General features: G+C 44.6%; 1 protein-coding gene across 4 annotated transcripts in view; it reads right to left on the bottom strand.

Moving 5' to 3' along the window:
* The window catches only part of SEPTIN11 (septin 11), a 964,023-nt gene that overhangs the window by 369,323 nt on the left and 568,171 nt on the right, over positions 1-26,529 (bottom strand). For all 4 annotated transcript variants that reach the window (XM_086961789.1, XM_086961791.1, XM_086961790.1 and 1 more), the window contains exon 4: positions 23,920-24,106. In XM_086961789.1, coding sequence (XP_086817915.1) covers positions 23,920-24,106 — 187 coding nt within the window. The remainder of the gene's footprint in view (positions 1-23,919; positions 24,107-26,529) is intronic.

Raw genomic sequence — 26,529 nt, 5'->3', positions numbered from 1 at the left:
AAAACAAGCTAACTACATAATGGAAAATCTCACACAAGAAAATATCCTGAGCAGATCCTGAAAAAATGCAAGAAATGTGCAAGAAACCAAAAAAGAAAGAGCCTCCTGGAAGAAACCAACAAATCCCAGGATGTGAATACTATATTCTGTCTTACAACCTACTGCACAACAACAAATCAGGTGAAAAAGGCTATCAAAAAACATTGGAACATCATCCACTCCGGTGACCTGGACTGGTCACTACCAAGATTTGCAAACAAACGAGGAAAGAACTTACGGGATTACCTCGTACACACGAGCCTGAAATATCCTCACCAGAAAAGAGTAACAGTACCCAACATCTGGGGTCTGCAACGCACCCCAGGACATATTCCATGCGGCTCATGCTCTGGATGCCATCTCACCAAGAATGTCAAGTCCATCTATTTAACGACTAAGATGAATTGGACAATAAGAACACATACCAACTGCTACACAAGCCACATCATTTATATGATTACATGGCCATGTCAACTCAGATACATTGGGATGACCTGCTGCAGGAAAGCAAAAATACGTATAGGAGAACCCCCCAGCAACGACAAGGATGAGTCACCACTTTCTTGAACACAAAAACACTGAAAACTAGCTGGAAGGGATCATTTTGGAAACACTGGAAAGAGTAGACAAAAATGCAGAAAAAAGTCTCTTTGAAAAAGAGCAACAATGGGTGTACCAATTGGGAACCTCTATCAGAGGGCTGAATGACAATATCCCATGGTTAGCACTCAATAGGTGAACCATACACTTGTGTTCAGAACACAAAAACATACAGTTACAATCTTATTATAGAAATTCCCAATAATTCTATAAAATACTTATATCACCCAAACAATATCAATATCGGAAATGAAGGGGAGGACATTTACCTTCAACCCGACGACAACTCCAACAACGCAGAACTCAATCTCAAAAACTGCCTAACTGCTGTATTCCAATGGATGGACTCCAACCACCTCCGGTGCAACTCTAGTAAAACAGAGATCCTCCCCATCGGAAAGAACACCTCCTTCAGTCCAGCCCTTTGGTGGCCGGATAACTCTGTTGCCCCCCCCCCCCCCAGACCGTCACCACTGCTAGAAACCTCGGAGTACTTTTTGACTCTGATCTTTCATTTGACCAACACGTCATGACCGTGGCTGGCAGATGCTTCGGCATAATCAAATCTCTGAGAAAGTTTTTTGACTTTCTCCCCCTTGAGGCCAGAAAAACGGTAACAGTGGCCCTCATAATTTCGCGTGTGGACTACTGTAACGGCCTCCTGGCGGGGACCAAGAAGTCCACTCTTTCCAAACTCCAAAGCGTCCTACACACCGCCGCCCGCCTTGTCCTAAAACTACCCCGCAAATCTTTGATCTCCGCAGCTCTAAAGACCCTACACTGGCTACCTCTGCACAAGAGAATACTTTTTAAGATACTCATCGTTGCCTTTCGGGCCTTTAACAAAACAGGCCCTAATTATTTAACCAGGCGCTTCCCACACTACAACCCGAGTCGCTCTCTGCGCTCCGCCCATGAAAATCTCATGTCCTCCGCCAGGTTCAACCTGAAGTCTAAAGGGGGGAAAACTTTAAGCTCCCTGGCCATCAAAGCTTGGAATAGCGTGCCCAAGCTCCTAAGACAACAGACCCTAGAGAAGCCTTTTAGAAAACTTCTCAAAACGTGGATTTTCAACCTTCCCGAAGACTGGACCAAAGCTGCCATCTAATCTCCCCCTTTCCACTCTTCGACCTGGCTCTAGGGACTTTCAGCGCCATGATGCTCCCTCCGGAGCGAACGCCGCGCTTTAGAAATACACCTTCAAATATCAAATATCCAATTAATGAAAGGGTAAATTCACATTCACTATTAGTATGTGTATTATTATAATACAAATTAATCATCTAATCATTATTATCATTATTTCGAGGGCGAGAGAATAGTTATAAAACCTTTTTTATATGCCCCCCAAAACATTCAACATTCTTTGTCTATGAATGTAAAAGATAGAAATGTTAACCGATCACCCTCATTACGTAAAAATAAGGAACACTCTGACATGTTTCTAAAAATGTGCGAAACTCTTCAAACACACCTGAAAGCAGTTTTCAAAATCAGGTCATGTTGACTGCCTGACATAAAAAGAACTGGCATACTCAAACCAACCTCCATTCAGGACAGAAGGGGTCTACACAGGTGATTGCACCGGGGGCTCATAAACACGACAAGTACGTGACGGTAGGACGCTGTCCTCTGTAACTTGAACAATGACTGCGATCCCCTTCTGACAGATCTGTCAGATGCCTACACGCCTTGACCTTTTGTCCATAGCTATGCTTGCGGTTTCTTATAAATAATCCCCTGGGAGTCCCACATTGAAAAATCTGAGCGCTTTAGAAGTATAGAACCAATGACTGAAAAAATACCAGCCCACACTCACTTTGAATCCTATAAGGAAGGGTGATTTGATAACCAACGTAGAGAACAGATACATGTACAACATTCACTAACTGAGCATTAGTGCATGGTAAAAGACATTACCTCACATACAGAACAATAGATCTAAATTATATAATATCTTGAATGGAACGATAGAGCCCAGTAGATTTATATATTTTTTTAAATGTCTGAAGATCAAAATGTTTTATGAGAAGAAGGTGCAGACCTTAAAAACCACCACATAATGTGCCATCTACCATTCATGTCTGACAATGATTTTCAAATTGTGACGATCACCAAATCGGTGTATAAAGTAGACTTCACTTCTCTCCCTTTCACGTATATTTTTGAGCTTATCGTTATTTCTTTTTCTCTCCTTTTTTTCCAAATTAAGACCCCATGTTCCCTCTCACTATATAAAAATTACATTTTTGTAATAAACACAGTGGGTGAAAAATGTATCCCCCCCACCGCTTGAAAAAAATGAGTTGCATAGTACTGAAAAATGAAAAACTGATAAAAGTAATGTTTAAATACTCTCTAAGATTGTGATGGGCTGGGTCACATTACTGGGATAAGAAGATTTGAGTGAAACACAAAGGCGCCAATATGACCACCAAAAACTTTTTTCAGAAATGATAGGCTACAAGAAAATATTACTTTCTTTCCAAAAAACAAAAATTTGGTTTGAAGACACGCAAGTACATGACTTACAAGTCAAAAAAGAAGATAAAACATAAGGATCAACAAACAGTAAGGGACTAGTTACATTGGAGTAAGGTCCAGATGAAGACCCAAACCCTGCATTTCGAAAGGGAACGAGAGGCCGAAACATGTTGACCACCCAGGTATGTTAACACATCCAAGAAATTCACCTTTTCTTTTTAACCTTATCCATGTATCTTCCACCCCATAAAGATATTCCTTTAAAATACAGGAGGTATTTTTAAACACCATGAGACAGATCCTTCCTGAATTTTCCCTGGAGTGGAGGTGGTACTCACCTAGGGAAGCGAGAACCTAGGTGCAAAACCCAATAATGAGGCCACCCAACGATTTACCACAGTAGTGACTATATTTGCCACCAATGGCAGAGATTGGTTGAGGGTTTCGGGTAAACATTGAGAATACCCATATCCTTCCATATTGATAGTACTCACACCCCCTGTAATTGAGGATTCACGCTCTTATCTAAACGGTGACAACATTAACTGTATTTATGTGAACAATGTATTGAAGTTTGAAGAGTTGCCATGCCAGCAACGTATATCTAAGCGTGATACTCAAGATGTCTGCGTTTGCCAACGTCACCTGGTATGTAATGAGTATTTAACTAGCATTTGATTTTTGTCCCAGGAGATTAGGGAAGTAAAAGAAAAAGATAGAGTGGAAGGAGCTAGTGTGCCATTACCAAGAATAGGCTGCTGCAAGTGGAAGACTCCAAAAAGAGAGGAAGAGGGATAGGATAATCAGAAACATGGCACAACTTAATGAGCCATTGTGGATGAATTTAAAGAGTGTTGGGCTTCTGACGGCCTTCATACTGCTTGTGTGCATGTGGACATCACACAGCCCATCATTCATAAGTCTTTTCAACACATACATTGTAGCTGGTGCCCACATAGGTGAGTAGTCGAAGGTATTGCTGATCTGTCACTGATCTGATATTGCACATGGATTGTAAGCATTTCCATTAGCCTCCTGGCATCCCAGTGTCGCCAGCGCACCAATTGCACAAGATCCTTGCAGCATCCAAGAGATCAAGCCAACCTTTGCTGATGCAAACCCACCAAGGAAGAAAGGGTGTCTGAAAGTGTGCACATGTAAGCCTTCGCTAGTATCATAAGGGAAAATGTGGACCGAAGATGAGAATGTACTTACTAACATCAAGGCTGCAATGGCTTATGGGACTGGTATGTATGCCAGGACCATGACATTACTCGTATTATGGAGAGACTTACCCACACTTTCAAGGCACTACATAACACTGGCCCAGCACACCTCCACAATTGCATCTGCTTTCAATAACTTTCCAGACATTTCACATATCTGGACTCCCACTTGCAGAAGCCCCCACGCATTGCGAAAACATTATCCGGCAGCTGAGCCTTTTCCTACATCGCTTCTAAAGAGAGGAACGACCTGCCACTACACATAAAAGCCACCTCCTCACTTTCTGAATTCAGCAAGAGGTTGAAGACTTGGCTTTTTGAGTAGTTCTATTAGGCCCTAGGTGTGTTTAGACTCACATCGGCTTGGCGCGGGATACCCTCCCAGGTTACAGTGTGCTGTACAAATCTGCATAACATAACAGAATTATTTTGGAGCTGATGTGAATACATTTGCAGTGTAGGTATATTCTGAACCTAGTTCTGTATTTCTGAGGCAGTGATTCAGATGTTTTAGCTGCCAAAAATTACTATGACTGTGGTGTAGTAAAACTGTTGGACACTATCTAGTCAAGTTCTTTTACTCATATTCAAATTTAAACCCAAAAGCAATGTTCATCACTAAAATCCAAATAAAATGTCCTTTCAAGAATATTCTACAATATTACAATCTCACTCCTGAGTGCTTCATAAAAATAAGTATCACAGAAATGTGTTTGTTGCTGTATGGACTTTAAAATAGTTAAAGGCACACAAAGACGTGGTGATGCAACCTCTAAGCAGCCCTGCATCAATGCACACTGGCACACTTACTGCATAAAAAATAGTGGCAGGTACACTGCACCTATGCCCCTTGACACCTGATCTGGGACTAACATTTGGCCTTTCCTCAGGAACACCTCCAGTGGCACCCATTGTCCTTATCCAGCACCCGAACCCATAGGCATGCATGCACCACCTACATACAGTGGCCTAGACATCCACTGGCCCCTCATTGCACTCACACCCACTGACAAATACAGTGTATCACATTAACTGACATATGGATTGCAACCCCAGCCAAAGACACCCGAACACTAACTTCAACACTTGGCACCAGAATGGCACTGTCTTACCCTCACCCCCAAATGCACATACATTGAGCCCACACCCCGTTTCACACGGAACTGAGATGAATAGGCCAACAGCAGAAGAGAAGCTCACTGGGGGAGGGGAACGCAGATCCTGAGGAGGTAAACTTAGAACGTGGAGTGGGGAAATTACAACCAAGGGGTTGGGTAGCACTGACTGTGGCAGCAGGGAAGCACAGACACTGAGACTAGAAATAAAAACAGTAAACATCATGTATTTCGACTCTCATCCTCTCTAAATGTCAGAATTCATCATGGTGAGACCTCTTAGTTGCAACACAGGTTGCCCAAGGACTAGGTTACGCTGTCAAGCGGGTTTTCTGTGTGATACAGAGTTGAGGGGTTAACATGGATGGACCGCATGACATTTGTGCTCACTGGGAAGGTGGAGACTAGAGAGACAAATGTGTCTAGTTCAACCTGCATGGGGTCAAGTCAGGTCAGCTCTAAGATTGCGTCTGGTTTCAACACTGAGAGTAATGGACAGCCTATTCCATGTAGGCCCAAACCAGTCAATACTTTTGTTCCAGTTCAGAGGGAGCATTGCCTCACAATTCCGACTGGACTGTTCTTACTGGAGCAGGACCAAGGCATATTTGCATGCAGCCAGTTCCTGTCTGAGGTGGCTTGGTGGGCAAAAACAATGGATTGGGATGCAGAGTGAGTAATCACCAGTGACTGAAATGAACTCAAGCATTCCTCGCCTCACTCGTACATTTTCACCAATCCAAAATGGCAGCAACACTTTCCTTTGCTTTTTAGATAAAGGCAGCCACCAACAGCATTAGAAGCCAAGATTGTAACCTCACTCAGTGTAGCAAATCTATATTGCTTCGCTTTAAGCTACTCAGCCCAGTTTGTTCTCAGCCTTAAGTTCCCTCACTTGCACTTTTATTGCTTTCCTTAGGGGTCCTACTAAGTTTTACATCGCAGCCCACCAGACAGTGCAGCTGTCTGGTTTGCTAAATAAATCTTGGAGAAATTCAGAAGGCTTCCCTGCAAATGCATTCTGCCCCTGCACATTGGCTTTGTGGTTTGTAACTCACATTTTCTGGCTTTTTACTTGCTAGCTTTATTTCTTTTAGGCCGTCCAGGGTGAGTTTGTGCCGCCCTAGGAGCAAAAGCCTTTTCACACCTACTCCCCTAATTTCTTCCAGGAGTGCCCCTTTCTGTAAACAGGCCTGTTAATCTTTATCTTATCTTTTCACATTTGCTGTGCATTCAAAGAGAGAGGTCAAATGTCAGGCTCTGACTTCTGAGGGAGGGCGCTTGATATTTACTTTTCTTTCTCTGACTTCAAAGTGAGAGGATTTATGTGACAATCTTGTTGGATACCTGAGGTAGGGAAGGTTTTTTTTTCTAGCACGCAACAACATTTAAATGAACTGTGCAAGTATTTCAGAATATATCAGAATTATTAACGAACAAATGAAGCATATTTTTTGATAATTCCGAAGTATGTTGGAAACAAATACTTTAATATGATCAAAACAAACCAATACACTAAGTGATGCTATTGCCACACATTATCGTTTGTGTGTTGTATAGTTTTATTAGTAAAACTGTATGTCTGTGCAAATGTAATGCTCATTTCAATTGAAAATGGGTTTTCTGTAATGACAGTGTGCTTCCACACCATGCATACTCCACTGTGATCTGCACCACTCCACACCAATGCACTCCACTCTGCACCACTCCACTTTACACCACTCCACATTTCCCCACATTGTGCCACTAAACTCTACTCCACTCTGCACCACTCCACTCTATGCCATTGTCATTTCACTCTACGCCTCTCGACGCTGATGTATGCTGCACTCTAAGCCACTCTACTCTACTCTTCACCACTGCACTCTACATCACTCCAGTCTAAGCCACTCCAAACCACTCTGCACAACTCCATTCTATGCCACTTAGCAACACTAGACTCTACGCCACTGTACTCAATGCCAATACACTATGGCAATGCATAGTACTGTGTAACACTCAACTATACACCCCTGCACTCTGCGCCAATCCACTGTACGCCACTAAAAACCACTGCATTCTACACTACTTTACTCTACACCATTACACTCGCCACCACTTCACTCTACTTTCAAACAATCTACTCTTCGCTACTGCACTCCATACCAATCTACCCAGCTCGGCGCCGGCAACTCCACTCTATGCCACTAATCTCTACGCAACTCTACTCTAAACCACTGCAGTCTACGCCACTGCAATCTATACAACAGCTCTCTGTGCCAATGCACACTACACCACTGCTCTCTACGACACTGCAACACTTCACTCTCCACCAGGGGGCGCTAGGTGGCGCACAAGCGGAATTGCCGTGATTTCGTGAGGCTCCCGCAGTCCGGTTAACAATCCTTTATTTATCCTGTGTTATCATTCGTAATAAAGGATTTCTTAGTGCATTAATACGAGCGTTGACCTCTGGGGCACAAGCGGTGCTAAATCTTCCGCCTGACTGTGTTCTGCCTGGTACGAGCTGCTAAGCAGTGGGACCCCTGGTGCGGACTGGAGCAGTGTTCGGGAGGAAGGACCTTTGTGAGATCTGCGGTGGTCACGTGGTGAGTGGGCCGGACGACCGCGCTCGAGTTAGAGCACCTGGACGGTGAAAGACACGGGAGGCGGCGAGGCATATCAGGGCATCATCAGGGCGCAAATACATCAGCAGTGTATCGGAGCCCTTGGTCTGCAGCTGCGGGGCAGACATGACGGATCGGGTGAGTGCCTGCTGCCTCCACACACCCTAACCGACAAAATGGCGGCCGCTAATGCTGGACAGTGCAGCGCTTACCACTAGTGGATTGTGGCCTACTGGATGGACAGGAAAAATAACATAGGGGGTCAGTGCGAGGCTACAACATAAAGGTATTAGATAATGTGACTGCGGCTGCACAGTTTGAGTGTTTGTGCTACGAAGGCTCATACAAGTGGATTGCATCCAGGACATCCTGCTGTGTATAACTTGGCGGAGTGTTAGTACAGACCAGATCTGCTGCGTAGTCTTTGGGAGCTGCTTGGGACTTTAGTATTAAGCGAGTCATGGAGATATGAGGCGGGCTGCTCGATTACTCCTGAACTCTTGGCGGAAAAGGCGGCTGGGTCTAGGAGAGAGACTAATCGCTGGCTGAACCGCCATTGGCATCGTCGCTCTCGCTGTGTGCTTGAAGTGAAATAAGGACTCTGGCTTATTGATGGTGCCATAGTGCGGGACGATACTGTGCAGTAGGGCACCTGGATTGTGAGGTGGATTATACTGGTGATGGACTTGGTGATGGTCTGCTGTGTCAATAAATTCTGTTGTATGCCTCCTGATACCAATTTCATAATCTGAGGAGGCACAACGCTATAGCTGTGACTGCAATATAGTTTAAACGCACTGACACTGTTTCCTGAACACACAACAAGATTTTGTGGCACTCTCCAGCGACTGGATTCTGGACGATGGGGAGACTGGATTCACGTCAGCCGCGTCTCAATTTTGTAGCTAAAAGGAGTGCCTGCTAACAAGGTGCTGAGGTGGGGAATGGCACAGTGGAGGCGCCCACTGAGCAGGGTGCTGGGCCTAGCAAAGACATGCAAACACTCCTGTCGGAAATGCGTCAAGGCTTCGCGACGATAGCGGATAAAGTGGATACACTCACTACCCGCATGGGCGCCATTGCTCGCAAATTGGATGGACATGATACACGCCTAAAGGAAGCGAGCATAGAATATCTGATACAGAGGATGTCACAGAATAACTGAAAACGGCGTTGACCCAAATGGACAAACTGATGAAAATCATCAACGTAAAAAATGAGGACATTGAAGCTAGAAGCCGGGGTAATGTTTGCATTTTAGGTGTGCCCGACAGCACAAATACGGGCAAACTCGAGGACTATGTCGAAAAAATGCTTGTTGCGGTGACTGACGCAGGCACGCTCTCCCCTCAATTCATCGTGGAGAGGGCTCATAGATCCCTTGGCCCGAGGCCTTCACCTGAAAGTGCGCCTAGGCCCATCATAGCGTGCCTCCTCAATTATAGGGACAGGGGCACTGTACTGCGGGTGGCCAGGGAGAAGAACCAGCAAAACTTTAATGGTGTCTCCTTTACTATCTTCCCTGACTTCATGGCACATGTGCAGGAGGAGAGACGCAAGTTCAACACCGTGAAACAGAAACTGAGGCAGGCACAGGTCGATTATGCCCTCTTATATCCGGCGCGTCTCCGAGTCACGTATCAGGGCACTCAAAATATTTACTTGAAGCCACAGCACGTGGAGGAGTTCCTTAAGAAAATCAAACGACGGAAGGATACGACAACTGACCAAGATGACACAGCGGAGGCGCAGCTATCTGATGTGGAATGACCCTCCTCAGGGATGGTGATGGGACCTCATTTATGCATTTAACTAAATTCCGCTGGAAATGCAATGTTGCTTGATCTTTTTTGTGCGCTACATATGTTCTTTTCCTTGTGGCCTTGTACTTCAGACCTCTCAATGGGAATGTTGCAGTTGGGCGGAACACTTATGATGAAAAAAAACAGACACCCTTGCCGCTTCACGGAGGACTGACCAGTTGTACTCGGTCTCCTAGATAGGTGCAAAGTACCCGTGAGTCACCAGGTGGGAATCCCCAAATGGGAGTACCCCTGTTGTATTGTTCTATTGGGTTGATGGGAGAGAGGGGGTAGGATTGACTAATGCTGGAATTAATTGGTATGCTTCAGTGGGAGGGGGTTGGGTGGAGGGGAGAAATTTGCAAAGTTGATGACAGTAATATACATTATACATATGACATATTGCGGAGAGATATGCTATGCCAATCAATGTTACAGGGTTGTCAGAATGATCACATAGGGCAGTATGGCAGGGAGGGGTGATAACTAGGATTTGAAAGTGATGTCATGGAATATTAGGGGGCTGAATAATGCGAGGAAATGCAGGCAGGTATTGGCTTACCTGGATAGGCAGCAGGTGCAGGTGGCATTGCTGCAAGAGACGCATATTCACCCACAATCCCACAATAATTTCGCCAGCAGATGGGCAAGTGTCCGAGCATTCTCTTCCTATTCATCTTATGCGCAAGGCACTGCCATATTGGTTAAAAAGCATGTCCCTTTTGCACTTGCAGGTACCCTCTCGGACCCACAGAGAAGATATGTCATTGTATGGGGGAGGATGGGCAGGGATTCTTTAACAATTGCGAATTGCTATGCCACCAACGTGGATACACCTGAATTTTTCACGTCTTTGTGGGATGAGATAATGGATATTGGTTCTATGCATGTTATGTGGGGGGTGATTTTAATGTTGCCTTGGTCCCGACCCAGGATAGAGCTGATGTTGCAGTTCATTATCATAACAAATCTCGTGAGGTGTTGGCTGGCATAGTGGAAGAGGGGGGCCTATTGGACCGCTGGCGCCAATTACATCCGCTGCGAAGGGAGGGTACAGACTTTACATCACACACTGGGACTTGGGCACGGCTGGATTATTGCTTGATTTCTAGAGGGCTAGCAACAGGTCTATGTAATGCTACACATCTTGCCAGGACCTATTCTGATCACTGCCCTGTAAAAATCACGATCAAGGTCCCTAGGTATGATAAGCCCAGGCCACAATGGTGAATGCAACCAACTGCATTGTTGGATATGGTCTTTCAGGCTGAACTTGGGGAGGAGATAACAGACTTTTTTCACGAAATAAAGGGTCCGTAGACAGTGAGGAGGTAATATGGGAAGCCTTTAAGGTTACGATGAGGGGCTACTGCATTTCCAAAAGTTTCGGAGTATTGAGAGACATACAACGTACATTGCAGAAATTGGAGCAGGAACTGAAGATGTTGGAGGGTCGCATGCTGAGTGGGGAAACAGGTCAAGTACAAAAAGATTTTAGGACTAAATTATCTGAGTATGAAGAGGCTGTCAGGGAAGTTAAGTTTAGAGGGCAGTATTGGGTGGTGCGGAGATATGGGAAAGAGGAAAGACCGGGGAAGGCCCTCTCTGAGGTTACACTCTGCCCACGGTTCCACAATAGCATATTGGAGATAGATCAACCAGAGGGAGGAATTTGCCGAGACATCACAGGTATTCTGGAAACTTTTACCTCACACTACGCCAAATTATACACCACACAAAACCATGCAGAGGTGGGTCTTGATGACTTTATGGGGGAGGTAGTGTTATGTTGGCTTAGCAATGTACATAGAGACTTTATTAGTGCTCCATTTGAGCTCGACGAGATCCGGGGGGCTATCATGTCCTTGAAAAATGGAAAGGCACCAGGCTTTGATGGCTTGCCTGCCGAGTTTTATAAATGTTATATTGACGTCATGGCGCCAGTCTTACGGGAAGTTTTTGAGGAATCCCTCGAAGTGGGGATACTTCCTTCCTCGATGCGCGAAGTGGTCATAACATCCCTACTGAAACCCGGTAAACCCCCCACAGCCTGCGATTCCTTTTGACCACTGTCACTTATTAATTGTGATATGAAAATATTGGTCAAAGTGCTGGCCACTCGGCTATGTCTCCTGATGGATAAGATCATACTTCCCGACCAGTCTAGCTTTGTCCCTGGAAGGGCCACTAATCATAATTTGCACACCATGTTCTCTTTAATACAGACTGTGGCGCCAGAGTTTCTAGTTGCTGCTGTATTTTTAGATGCCTCTTCGGCAGTGTTTCCCAAACTGTGGTCTGCGGACCCCCAGGGGTCCGTGACACATTCCCAAGGGGTCCTCAGGCAGTAATTTTAAAAGCACTACAAAGTTCCTTGTAGAATTAGCAGTTTTCCAGCAACAATAAAAGTGTCAAGCTAACATCAGTGATTTATGTACCGGCTGGAGAGAGATGAGAGTTTTGTCAAGTGGCAACTTTGACTTATCTAATGTAGCACAGAGGATTAATATGCCTACTGCAAAGAACGTGTATCAGGCATTTTATAAAACAGTTTATTATGTGCAAAGATTAGTGGGTTACTGCTTTTGTCACTGAGATTCTTTCTGTGCTGTTCATAAGTGATAATCGTAATCTAGCACAGTGACCTATAAACTGTCATCAAAGAGCGTTTTTTCCAAGTCTTTCATTATCCTGATGCTGCTAAATGTTTATTTGGGTGGAAATACATTTTTATTGTTAAAGTCAACAATGCTAACCAATGTGTTATGTTCTGAATCCTGAGTTTGTGCATCTCCAGACCAAGCACTCTTTAAAAATGCCTACCAGTATGAATGAGATGTGAATCCTGCACCTTATAGTCGCATTTGCCTTATGTAACATTATCCACACACTGATTTACATGTCTGAATCATTGTCACTAGGGGCAGATTTACAAGGAATGTGCCGCAGTGTGTGCCGCAAGCCATTTGGCTGCGCCGCACTGAGTCATTTTTAAAGCACAGGGATGCGACATATTTACAACAATATGTTGCATCTCTGTGCTTCCCCCTGCGCTAGCACACAAACTGCTGCCATGCGCCTGCACAGGCACATTTGCACCATGGTGCAAGGATGCCTGCATCGTGGGGAGATTGTTTATGTGCAGGAAGGGAACCCTTCCTGCATATAAACAATCAGAAATGGTGTTTTTCAAATTCTAAGTGTGCTGCATTAGCACGCATAGAACTTGCAAAACGTCATTGTTTTACTGATTGTTTATGTGCATGAAGGGACACCTTCCAGTACATAAACAATCACCAGAGGTGAAATCCTCTTTCTATGCATGCTGCAGAATGCAACATGCATAGAAAGAGAAAAAACGAGGAGAAATGAATACTTTTCTTCTCGTTGCGCCTCCCTACTCGTCCCCTGGGGAGGCATAGCATTAAGACACATTTCCAGATTTACGAATTATAGTAAATCTGGAAATGTATCTGGTTTAATGGGTGTTGCGTGGGACCACCCACAGCAACACATATGGAACACCCCTTTCACGCAAAGTGCTGTGTGCAAATGGGCTATATTTACAAGACCAGGAAAAGTCACGCAGGGTGGCTTTTCCTGCCTTGGAAATATGGGGCACTAAAATGCACCACCAGTGCGTCCGTTTTTGGGACGCACCCATGGCGCAAGGGGCTTGTAATTCTGCCCCTATATGTGTGTAATGTAAAGGGCTCTGACATCCTTCAATGGTATGAGAGATGTTATAAAACAAATGAAATACATGTGATGGAGGGGCTACGGAGAGATGAGAGTCAATGTTGGAGGGTGATAATAAGGGAATCATTGAAGAACCCCAACTAAGATTGTCGTATCCTGGTGCATAGTAAGGCCATCATTTACTATTCTTTAAAAGCTGATGCAAGTCAATATATAATGATAAATTTGTTGTAGAATGCACAATTGTTTCCTACATTTTCTTGGGTGGGGGGGGAGCCTCCCAAAGCTTCCTCTGTAGTGGTCAGGCTCACTCACTGCACATGGTGTGCACTGTATGGAGACTGGTCTGAAAACATTAGCCCGGGCTTATTTGGGTTTCCAATCTGGCCCTGGCACGAGCCTTGTACTGCGAAATAAAACCAACCATTTAAAACTTAGTCAGGGAGATGCAGCACTAATCTTCCCCAGATTTTTATTAGATTTTCCCCTTGAATGGTGTGATTCTTCGGTACTTGGGTATCCAAGTGTCTAGGGACAAGGAAGATCCTTGTGTTAGCATACCGTGCACTCCACCTAACAGGCCCTACCTATTTGAGAAAAAGATTTTCTCTTTATGCCCCCAACCGCCCTCTCAGATCAAACAATCTTCATCAAATGACTGTACCAAAGTTCAAATATAGCAGGCTTGGTGGACAATCCATTTCTGTTAGAGCAGCGAGAGCTTGGAATGCCCTCCCCCTGCAACTGAGAACAGCCCCTTCCATCATGGCATTTAGGAAAGGCCTAAAAACCTACCTCTTTAACACCAACGCCTAATGGCTGTCCCTCTTTTGCATTTACTGTGATCTGCCCCCTTCCTTTTCTCTCCGCGCCAGGATACTATACTATTTAGTAGCAGAGCGCGTTACAAAAGCCTCTATAATAATAATAATAATAATAATAACTATGGTACAGCGATCATGAGACTGGAAAATAATGTGACACGCTGGATCTCTCTGCCCTTGTCGATGGTGGGAAGAGCCTCACTCATTAAAATGATTGTCCTCCCCCAATTCCTATACCTATTTCTTAATATTCCCTATTACCCTGGAGCTTTTTTCTTTAAAACACTATGGACAGAATTATGGGGAGGTAAACAACCACGACTTAAATGGTCAATCCTCACGCAGCCCTATGATAAGGGTGTATTTGACGTTCCCGACTTTGAGATCTATTATATCAGCACGCAGGCTCATTATGCATACCATTGGATGCTGCCCATGCCATACATGCCGTAACTAGCAACGGAAGACTGGCTGGGGCGGCCCCTTCCTCTGAGCGGCGTCATACATGGGCCTGTCAGTGCCATGGAGATACCACCCACAACGGTAACTTGCACTGTGGATGCATGGAGACGATTGGCAGTTATACTGGAGTCTCAGTTATTGTACTCTCCGCGGCTCCTGCTTTCATACCACCCTGAAAATGGTGGTACTGCAGGAATCGGGGTTCCGAGCCTTGTGCAGAAGACTTAATGTCACCACATGGGGTGACATGTTCCATGAAGGGGTGTTTCCCTACATGGACCAATTCTTTAGGGATGTACGACCCACACTCTTGGAGGTTTTTTTGTACATACGGCTGAGGCAGGGGATGAGGGCGGTGATACCTGAATTCCCTGGTGAACCGGAAGTTCTTGAACCACTACATTTCCTGCTCAACTCCTCTGATGGGAAGCACTTGGTATCGGGTCTATATAGTAGCAAGCGGTCACGATGTCGTGGGGTAGAAGGGTCGGCCCACATGCACTGGAGTGCTGATTTAGGAAAGGAAATACCAGAAAGCCAATGGACCTATTGGTGTAGGGTCACAGAACACATCTCAGCTAGTTGTAGATTCAAAGTCATACATTATAAGTTCTCAAAGCGCCTTTACTACACCCCTGCTAAGAAATACCGATTTCAGCTGTCAAATAATGATAGATGTGAAAGGTGTAAAAGGGCTGGGGTGGGTTTCCTGGACTTGGCGTGGGTATGTCCCGGGTATGGGACTTCTGGACGCAAGTGCACGTGGCCCTCGAGAATATGCTGGAGATCACACTGGAGAGGGACCCGTTGATTATGTTGCTGGGATATACTGCACACATACCCAAACACTGTAGAAAATTTCTAGGTATTGCACTATTACTGGCCAAACGACGGCTGGCTTGCCGATGGGGCAGGGGCAGAGCTCGAAAGTTCAAGGAATGGATATGAGATGTAGTATATTGTCAGGAGCAAACGGGTGTTTATGCGGAAACACAAGCAATTACCTTTAGACCAAGAGACATATGGGGTCCGCTGCAAACATTTCTCGCTCGAAGTGCAGAGGGGGGTTCTGACTCGCCCACACAGGATGGTGGTCTAGGGCTGGCTGAGGGGGATGGGTTGACGTAACCTACTGTTGGATGGATGCTGGGTTGGGCACTGCCATTGTCAACTATATGTACGGGCAGCTGATATCGCTGATTCCTTCACTGCTGACCAATGATGGACTGCTATGATGGACATCTCTGCTAGGAATTGTTATCTCCCTCATATTCCCTGTATTTCCATGATAGCATGTGTAGTGTTAATGTATTGTATGAAGAGCTATATTGATGTCACATATGGGCACGGTGGACGAGATGTGATATCTACAATACGTGTAAGGGGAAAGACTGCATATGATGTCACTGCCTACGGTAACCTATAATGTATATCCTACACTGTGAAACTATGTAATACTGTCCAGTAGACCTGTCAGCTTTTGGATGGTCTCCCCTTATTTTTGTCCCTTTCTGCCTCTCATTATTTTTTCCACCAACCCTTTTCGTGTGGCCTTAGGTCTCTGGGTGCCACACCACTCCTAACCAGTGCTGAGGTACAGGTGCACCTTCCTAAAATGGTGGGTGGAGTGAGTTTTTAAGATGGACGCCTGCTAGAAATTACCTCAGAGCTCTGGCCCATAGGATTACATTAGAGAGTTCCAGAACCTTCCAGTCCACTCTAGTGACCTGGGCCTAGGCTATATAAGGGAGGACACTGGGCGGCCATTTTGTCATTGCTGGGCTGGCTGGAGTGCAGACTACATAGTAGGGGGATTGTGACTCAGGCTGATCTGACTGCTCCTAGGGGCTGCAAGTTGGTTGTGGGTGCTGCCCTTCTTCCTGCTGATCTGGCCATGCCTGTGAGAAGTTTGCCAGAACTAAGCTTCAGTGTGGCCAATCTTAAACAGAACAAAACTACTTCAGCATCTGGTGAGAGTAATCTGGCCCTGACCCTAGAAACCTGGAAGGGTGGTGCAGTGAGTTATTGAGACGACGTGGAAGGGAAGGACTTCTATCACGATCTCTGAAGTAAGGTGGAATCTGGAGTTGTGACTTGGGTTGCTGATTGGCCTGTCTAAAGAGCGTTGACCTTGCTCGAGGTGTTTAAGGCCCAACTCACTCAGAGCTGCTTTTGACTGTGCCCATGATACTCCCCCCCCCCCCTTTTTTCAACCTGTGCGACCTTGCTGAGGGGCTGGGTGCTAAGGCTGCCGGCGACACTGTGCCGCTGAATCAGATGTGGAGATCGCCTAATTGACTCCCACGCCAGGCGTGAGGTGGAAAAGGGGCGTCGCCGGCTTGAGGAGAGTGATGCGGGCGGGATCGCTTGGCATCTGGACTTCCGCCTGGCGCGTCTCCACTCTCCCTTGTCAAGCCAGAATTTCCTGTTGCACTGGACTCTGCCGCACCCTGTGAAAGGCCGGGCCGCCCCTCCGGAGGGTCAGGGGCAGAAGAGCACGGAGGCCCTTGTGCTACGGAGCCTCCGGGGAAGCACACCTTGCGGATTGGCAGCGGCCTCTTCCGGCCTCAGGCGAAGTGCCAGTCCTGAGTGGGAGGGAGAAAGATCGGCCCGCGGACGCAGCTCCAGAACCACTTAACCCAAGTGCTGGTCGGGCGCTGAGGTATCCGGGAACCAGGGAGGGGAGGCCTGAGAAGGGATTGTACCGGAGCAGGGAATACAAGAACTAGACCTCTGAGGTAGACCCCTCCTCAAGCACAACTTGACACTCCTAAAATTAAGAAAGTGGGTGACAACCTTACACCCCCCTCTGGAAATAAGACCTCCAGAGTCATTATTCAGGCCCAGGAGTGAAGAAGAGTCAGCACTCTTTGACTCAGTAGCCAGTGTGATGTTTTTCACATATGTCTTTCTGAGCCTAATTTAAGTTGATGAAGAAACTGGCTAAAATAGAATCTCATTTAACTATGAATGTTCTAAGTGAACAATCGTATATAATACAGTAACATTTGATGTATTTACCGGTTTAATTGAACTGGAATTCTGCCTAATTGATCTAGAAGTGTTATTCTTGCCTGTTGTCTGCCATGTTAAATGTAATTGGAAACCAGGTGCCTAAACTACTGTGGAGAAATGTAATGAGCTATTTAGCTAATGCACATATATCCTAAAAGGAAATGTTTAACAATCCAATATCTTAAGCAAGATGTTTTTCTTTTTAATTTTTCCTTTATTCCTTTACCCCAATGAGATAAAGCATTTCCATGTTCTATATTTTAACCAAGACGGTGTGGTGTCATTTTTTGTGGGTTTGCACTGGGGTGTTGTAGTGAGTGTTGCGCAAGTCCGACACAATTGCCTTCTGGATTGAGTGTCTCTTCCCTGTGCCAAGCTACCCTAAATGGGTCGATAGCCCGGTTCCAACACTGTCTATGTCTGGAAACGTTATAAATAAAATTTAAAAAATAAAAACTTCACTCTCCACCACTGAACTCCGCATTATACCGCTCTACACCACTGCACTCTACGCCACTCCACTATGCACCACTCTATGCATTTGCCCACTCTGCCACTCTACTCTACAACACTGCACTGTGGCCACTGAAATCTGCAGTACTATACTCTGTACCACTGCTCTCTACTATGCACCACTCTAATCTAGGCCACTGCATTCTACGACACTGCACATTATGCCGCTTAATTCTATGTCACTGCACTCCACGCCAATGCACTCTACAACAGTCCACTCTAGTCTACGCCACTCCACTCTGCACCACTGTACTGAACACCACTGCGTTCTACGTCACTCTACTTAAGATCACTCTACTCTACGCCACTGCACACTACATCACTCTACAACACTGCACTGCCAGACACTCTACTAAGCAACACTACCCACTATGCCACTGAACTCTACACAACTCTACTCTGTACTACTGCATTCTATGCCAATGCACTCAACACCAATGGACTTTACGCCAGTCTACTGTGCATCACGCCACACTACGCCGCTGCACTCTGCACCACTCAACGTCACTGTACTCTACTGCAGTATATTTCACTCTGCATCACTCTACACCACTACACTGTACACCAGTCCACTCTACTCTATGCCACTCCACACCACTACACTCTACACCACTGCACTCAACTTTGCACCAATGCACTCAACACCACTGCACTCTATGCCACTATACTTAACACCACTGCACTATAGGACACTCTACTCTGCACCCCTACACTCTACGCCACTCTACTCTGCACAACTACACTCGCACCACTACACTCTACGCCACTACACTCTACTATGCAACACTCTAATCTGCAACACTGCATGTGTACACTGCTGAATGCTACACCATTGCAATCTAAGCCACTACAACACTCTAGGCCAATACACTGTATACCAGTCCACTCTACTTTACTCCACTCTAGTGTTCGCCCTCTAAGTGACTCCACTCTATGCCAATCCAATACATGCCACTCTACTCCACTCTTTGCCATTCCAGTCTACCCCACTCTCCTTTACGCCACAAAGTTTTGGCCATGCTGATCAGCAGCCATGCTGGCTAAAACACATTGACAAAGCCAATGGTTTGTGCATAGGCGAGACCTATAGACTTGGCCAATCCTAGCTGTTCTGTAGGCTATGTCTGCTCCTTGTTGTTTGTTTAATAGTGTCACTGTAATTGTCCTGTGGTTTCTCAGGACCAGTGACGGCTACCTGGAATTCTTATAAATTCAACCTGAAAATGAAGGCCTTCCCCAGCCGCCAGCTGGCATGCGGCTATAAAATCCATTAGAAAAAAAGACTGATTTTGTTGTTGTAACCATTGGTTCTCTATTACATATTGAAGACATACAGTTTAATGAATGTTATTCCTTACAGATGATGACTTGGCAGGCAGTCATCCAGGACTCCAGATCTATCCCCTCTCCTTCTCTCAGTCTCCTGTTCAGCCAGTGTCTGATCCAGCCATGCCTTGATATACACCATTAATGCTGGGCTACTGTAGGGGGATATTAGAACTGACGGCTTGCGTCCAACAAAGAATCCTGGGTCTACTCTATATAGCCTAGACAGTGAATCCCTGGTCCCGTGTGCCACTTTGTGGCATTGTAACATCTAAACTGAGTTAATTGAAGCAAGGCTTATAAGAACCTGTGCCGTAACTTTTTGACAGGATCTTTATATAGCTTGCTGATGTTAAAACGTGTAGACTACATTGCGAGCTGTCCAACCAGGAGATAATGTAGGATCCGGCGGAAGCAGTTTTTTAGGCCCAATTCATGAAGGGCAGCTACGGAATAGTAAGAAAAACAAATAAGCTATTACCGACTTTGGAAGACTGCACGTGTTTTAACATCAGCAAGCTATATAAAGATCCTGTCAAGAAGTGTCTTCCACAAAGTGTGCTTATAATTCAGGTATACAGTTACATCCAATGAGATAGACTAACTGCTATCTTTGAACATCTTGCCAATGAGATATTCAATATGGGCATGAAGTATTAGATGAAAATACCCAGGAACGAGTGGGACTTACGTCACAGACTATTATAAACCTTGCTTCAATTAACAGGAATACGCTTACGATCGCTTACATGTCTAAAAATGAGAGTAATACTATTGTCTTGAGAAAGATGGTACACAGTGATACAACACCATCGAAAGCGTTGACGCAGCCACTACACCGTTCATACAGTAGGCGGGATCTGTAGCTACTCAACGAGTATCAACCTGTCGAGTTCCAGTTAGCATATCTTCTATGAATTTGGATCACTGAATGACAGAGTGTATTGCCTTTTTTTCTCTTTCTTATTATTGTTATGTATTATTTTTCTCTGAGTAGTATAAGAGTAGAATGAATATGTATGAATTGTTTTTCATGCTATTTTGTTTTAATGAAATGTTTTATATTAGTAAAAACCTTGAATTGTTTTAATAGTCTTTATAAACAAAGGAATATAGAAAAAATGTAATACATAATTGTACACATTTCTAATTCTGACGTATTTTTTTTACTACAGTTTGGGCTTTTGTGTAATTTTCCTATCTGGTGTAATTGAAATGATGTATGTAAGAGAGTAGTGGTGTTGAGTTTGCAGGAACCCAAGGAAAACTGGTTTTTCACGTGTTAATAGTATCCTATTCCTTTGGTAAGGCAAAGTGGTCCCTCTCTATATCATTTTGACTTGTGAAAGTAAAACGGGGATAAACACCTGCACCAAGACAGGGAAACCCCAGCTGCAGGGCACAGATAGTCAAGCAACGGGACAGGGAAACAAGCAATCACACATAAAAACAGAAACAACGGCAAAGGAAATCTTTGACATTCAAACATCAAACCATTAACACTGGAACACGGAAATAAAAGCAAGAAGAGAGGGAAACGGAGGCAAAATGGATTATTCTACACATTAGTTGGAAAAGCAGGACATCTGAAAAGGGAAACATGGGAACAGAGTAAACACGGAAATAGGAACAGCAAACCAAGGAAAACAGCAATGGGACAGGGAGCCAGATACTGGATCAGGGAGACACTGTTGGTTGCATGTGGCCAGGGAGAGACAAACTAGGGAAATAAACAAAACCTCATACATGGAAAACATAGGGATAAAGAGACAGCAGCAGCAAGGTACATACAGCACAGAGGCAGGAGAAGGCACACAGTGGTGGGAAAATATTCGTGCATGGGGTGGACTGACACAGGAAGACACAGACAGATGGGGTGTGGTGGATTCAGACCTGTGAACTGGTGCAAAGAGACATTAGTGGGTACAGACCAGTGCTTTAAATGGGCTGGTACTCGCCGGTACTGAGTACCGGCACTTCCTAATTTTCCACTCGTCAGTACCAGCACTTGTCAGGGAGGGTACCGGTGCAGTGATTGATGGCACAGCACGAACAGGGTAGGTCTCTTCGCAAATGCGGAACAAATACTGCTCTGCTTCTGAATCTTTTGCAGTGTGGCTGCTAGATTAGCAGCTCCCTTTGAATTTCCCCAGACTGCCGGGGAATGGAGAGGGCAGGGCCTAGGCAGACCCTGCACTGTTGATTAGGCGTTCAACTACCATTTAGTCGAAAGTGCTTTAGGCCCCCCCCCCCCCCCCCCCCCTTGCTGGTCATTAATCCAGTCCCACTTTGGGTATTGCACTGGCCGTACTAAAAGCAAGTGGCAGGGCAACACAATCCTACACCTTTGCCACAGCTGTTTTTTTGTTCATGTTTTTTTCCAGCACGGGAGCTGCTTCACTTGTGTGCCCCTCTACCACTAATCGCTGCATTTGCGTGTTAATAGCGACAGATCAGTATGTAATGGGTACATGAGTGTGAAGGTAGCCCTGCACAAAGAGCAATGGATAGCAGGGAACGCTGCAGCACTGCAGGAACTGGATCTGGTTGAGGGGAAAACGAGCTAAACATAGAAGGAAGGGTGAGGGGAGGTATGTAAAAAAGTGAGGTGACAGCTGAAATTAGGATTGCCACTTTTTTTCTGATAAAAATACCAGATATTTCTTCAGTTCTGAAATGGGTGCTTAGAAATGGTATTTTAACACATTTGTGTAAAATATCTGTTGTATGTCTTGAAGTAATTGGTTTAACTATCTATGAACCACATGCAATTTCAAATCGATTAGCCTTTTTTAATAGCGGGAAGCAGTCTGATCAAGAGAAATGAAATAACCTTAGCCTGAAATTTAGTTTAAAAGGCTGCTTTGCAGAACTTATAGTGCCCGACGGCGCTTTGGGCGCTTGCTCTTGCATGCACACTTTCACAGCTTGGAAAAACTTTTGTACTTTTGAAGTGATTAAATAATCTATGCTTTTATTTACGGGAAAAAATATCAATCCTGATTTAGCACGTTTTTTTTTACAAGCCTTTATTTAAAAATACAGCCTTCAATAGTAAGCATGCTCTATTAACAAAAATAATGAAATACAGCACAACAAAATACTGGCCAGGTGGAACCAGTACGGTTCATCATGGAGGGGAGAAGAGGAGGCAAGTGTGGAAAAAAACTGTGACAAAATGTAAGCGATTTGTGGAGAGTTAGCGGAAGGTGGGAGTAAGAAGGGTAAAACCAGGGAGCGCAGGTTAAAGGCTGGGTAAAAATGAGAGGTGACTCGAGAACGGAGAGGATATGTGGATGTAAAGATACTGAACCAGCAAGAGACAGGAAGAGCCTGGCAGTAAGGAAAAGGGCAGGGACAGTGCTTTGAATGAGCCAGTACTCACAGGTACCGAGTACTGGCAATTCTTATTTTTTATCACTATTAGTACCAGCACTTTGCTCTGGCCTAGGAGAGTACCAGTACTCATGAAAGGTAGGCTCATTGGCTGCTGATGCTGGTGAGCACTGAGCTGTCCGAGAAAATGCTATTTCTGACAGCTTAGGCACTTCTGTAGACCTGAGCTCAGCCACTGCTGACTGCTCAACATAGGCTTCTTTGCATGTGTGGAATGCTTTTGTGTACGTGTCTGCTTGTTTCTTTCTGTGTGTGCGCACACTTGAGAATATATAGCATTGTGCTAAACAACAACAAATAATGGTATGACATTAAGAAGTTGCAAATATTAAAAACCAAAGAAAAGTTAACATATTATCCTGTTTGGCTTTCATTTTGTGTAATGATTTAACCTGTTTTGTTTACATAAATGCATTTCTGTTGTGTTTTGATATGTGCTGCAACTGGTATAGAAGTCTTTATGAATCATCATGTCTTAACCTAAGCCCCGCCCATAGTCCCGCCCACTTGCCACAACTCTAGTTCATTTTAATAAGTACCTGCACTTATTTTTTCCCATTTAAAGCACTGGTACAGACACTGAAAACCGGCTGACAAAGACACTGTGGATTGGTAGATGCACGCCCACTAGATGGCACAGAGCGCTATGCGGCCATCTGAATGGCAGAACTATGCCATAAAATATCAGGTAACCTAACATAACAAATTGAAGCCTTGCTCCCGGATAATATTTTCCGAGTAGAATTTCAGTTGTCTAGCTTTAGAAACAAAACCCTGAGTAGCAAAGGTGTGTATAATCCAATAGCGAGTACCTTACTGTCAAGCTTCTTCATGGTGACCAGGTCAAGAGACTTAAGAGAATGGCCGGTGGGTGCAATGAAGTAGAGGCAGGCATGGATCCGCGAGTCGTGGTAATTGTACAGTGAGCGCTTGATCTTTAGCTCCTCCTGCAGATAGGCCTCAAACTGGGTGTCAATGTACTCCACAATGGCTTTATAACTGAAAAACAAGAACACACAGAACCTTCATGTACAGTGGGCTTGCAGAAGAACGCTGTCAGGCATGCACATGTATTGGTAAAGGGCTCGATCCTGCAAACATTCTTTAATATTTAGGGGCACTGCATACAAGAACAAATCGTTACCTTAGCATACAGCTGTCCCAAACGGCGGAGGAGTGTCGCCCCACTGCCAGGAGCAGCAAAGAAAGGAAAAAATAAAATGATAATAACTGAATGTTATTATCACTTTATTTTCCTCCTGCTGTGGCAGTGCGTGACGGGGCGGGGCAGAGCTGCAGGGGGGGAGTGGTAGACACTCCTGTGCGCAATGACTGTTTGGTCGGACCTTTCGGACTGCCCAAAACAGTAATGCGCACTCCCCTGTTCTCCATGCAGGTTGCATTACAGCCTGCATGGAGAACATGCCCACCCTTACAGCCCCTGTTGGCGCTCAGACCAATCACAATGCTCCATAGGAGCGTAGTGATTAGCTTAGGGGTGGAAGCCTGGCTGCCTGCTACCTTTCCGACATGGAATTGGACACAGGCAAGCTGGAGAGAAGATGCGGAACCAGACTGCAGTGGCAGGTTGTTATTGATTAATTTATTTTAAAGTATCCCCAAGCAAGCCCCCCAACATCCGCGCCCGCTCTCCCACCCGCGAGCCGTGCCGGCTGCCCCTGCACAACAGCATATTACATGCCTTCCTGATTTCAAAATTGTGAGAAAGCACATTTTATTTTCAACAGTTGAACCCTTTTGAAACTTCGGCAGAGTTTTTCTGATTGTACATTAGTCAAAATTAAGAAAAAGTATAAAAACATACCCAATATTGGTTCTTCAGGTGTATATGACAGCTGCATCCGGTAAAGCTTTTATGGGGCAGGAGATAAATCATAATCCCAAGCTAAGGTGAGCAAGAGATGCAAAGGAAGCCAGCGGGCCATGGGCCTTTACTCCCCTAGTGACTCTCACCCAAGGGAACTGCGAAACAATGGGTTTATTGGTGCATTTTAGAACACTATCCTATTTCAAAAATCAGCCAAAAGGCGATAGACTTTACAGCCACTTGATAAGCCAAATTCATACTTTTATTCAGTCGTTTAATTTTGTGCAAATCGAGCCTAAATCTCAATGGGGTGTTTGAAGGCTTAGAAGGCCACTGCCCCCAAAGAAAACACTGAAAAACAGAGAAGCCATTTGCGTCTTTAATAGAGTGCAGGAATTAAAGGATGAGCCAACGGAAGAGAATAACCAAGAAACAATTACAGAATACATGATCTTATTGAAAGAGGGTGACCTATGAGGGAGATGAGAAATCTGTGGAAAGAATATACATCAGAAAAAGCATTACCAAAGAAAGTGACTTGCTCTTCAAATCCATATGCACATTTACGACGGTCTGATACACCAGATTTTTAGCTTAGCCACATAAGAGACATTGACATACAATGAATGGAAATGGAACGGATTTATATGGCCAGTGCTTATCCTCAAATTGGGTGATGAATCTGGCCATGCTGAACTAAAGATGTACAACTTCCATTGTAATCGATTCCTTATGTAGAAAGACTTCCAGGGCCACGCCCACTAAAGGAGGAGGGCCAAGGAGTGTAATGCAACATGAGAGTTCAGAGCAAGATGTTCAGACAAAAAATGCTAATGAACCAAGCAACGGAAAAGAGGCCCTCGTCATGGGTCAGGGTAAAGAATGCAAACTTAACCAAAGTGCGTAAGGCCCTTAAAGTTGTCCCATAATTAGGGGCAGGGCTCCTGGTTTTATGGTATTTATTTTTTCAACAATTCGGTTTGTATTTATCCATATTTATTTTCTGGCAATTTTATCTGTATTTATCCATATTTATTCTGTGTTTTGCGTATAACTGAAGTTGAAAAACTGTACATTTCCATATTTATTTAACTGATAGACACGCACTCATACTTTGATGTCTGTCGTGTTTTAGCTATTTAAGCTGTCAAATATTACATAACAATACATCCACTGGTAAATACTAGCATTATATCATAAATGTATGTTGACATATGCCGTTATTTAAATACATATAATCCTGTTTTTTAATTTCCCATGCTGTCCAAATTCTCAGCTGCTGGCCTATAATTCATCAAAGACAGCATGGAGAGTGACTTTAAAGGAGCACAATTTTCTGTATTTATCCACTTTTAAAAATTAACATAGGCAGAAAACACATTGTTTTCTGTCAGTATTTATCTGTAAAAATCTGTCAAATCAGAACACAGGGAGCCATACCCATAATGCATGACCCCTTCTTATGAGTGCACAAACAACAGTTTTGCAGTTGTTTTTCCTTTCCCAGATGATAGTCCATTTGTAATACACAACAGTATCCAGTATCCAGTAATCGATGAAGTAATTTCTCTCAATCACCGGCTGCAAGGCACAA

This window comes from Lissotriton vulgaris, chromosome 3_1 (genome assembly GCF_964263255.1).
Source record: "Lissotriton vulgaris chromosome 3_1, aLisVul1.2, whole genome shotgun sequence".
NCBI classification, from domain to species: Eukaryota; Metazoa; Chordata; class Amphibia; order Caudata; family Salamandridae; genus Lissotriton; species Lissotriton vulgaris.
This window is presented reverse-complemented; position numbering and strand designations above follow the sequence as displayed.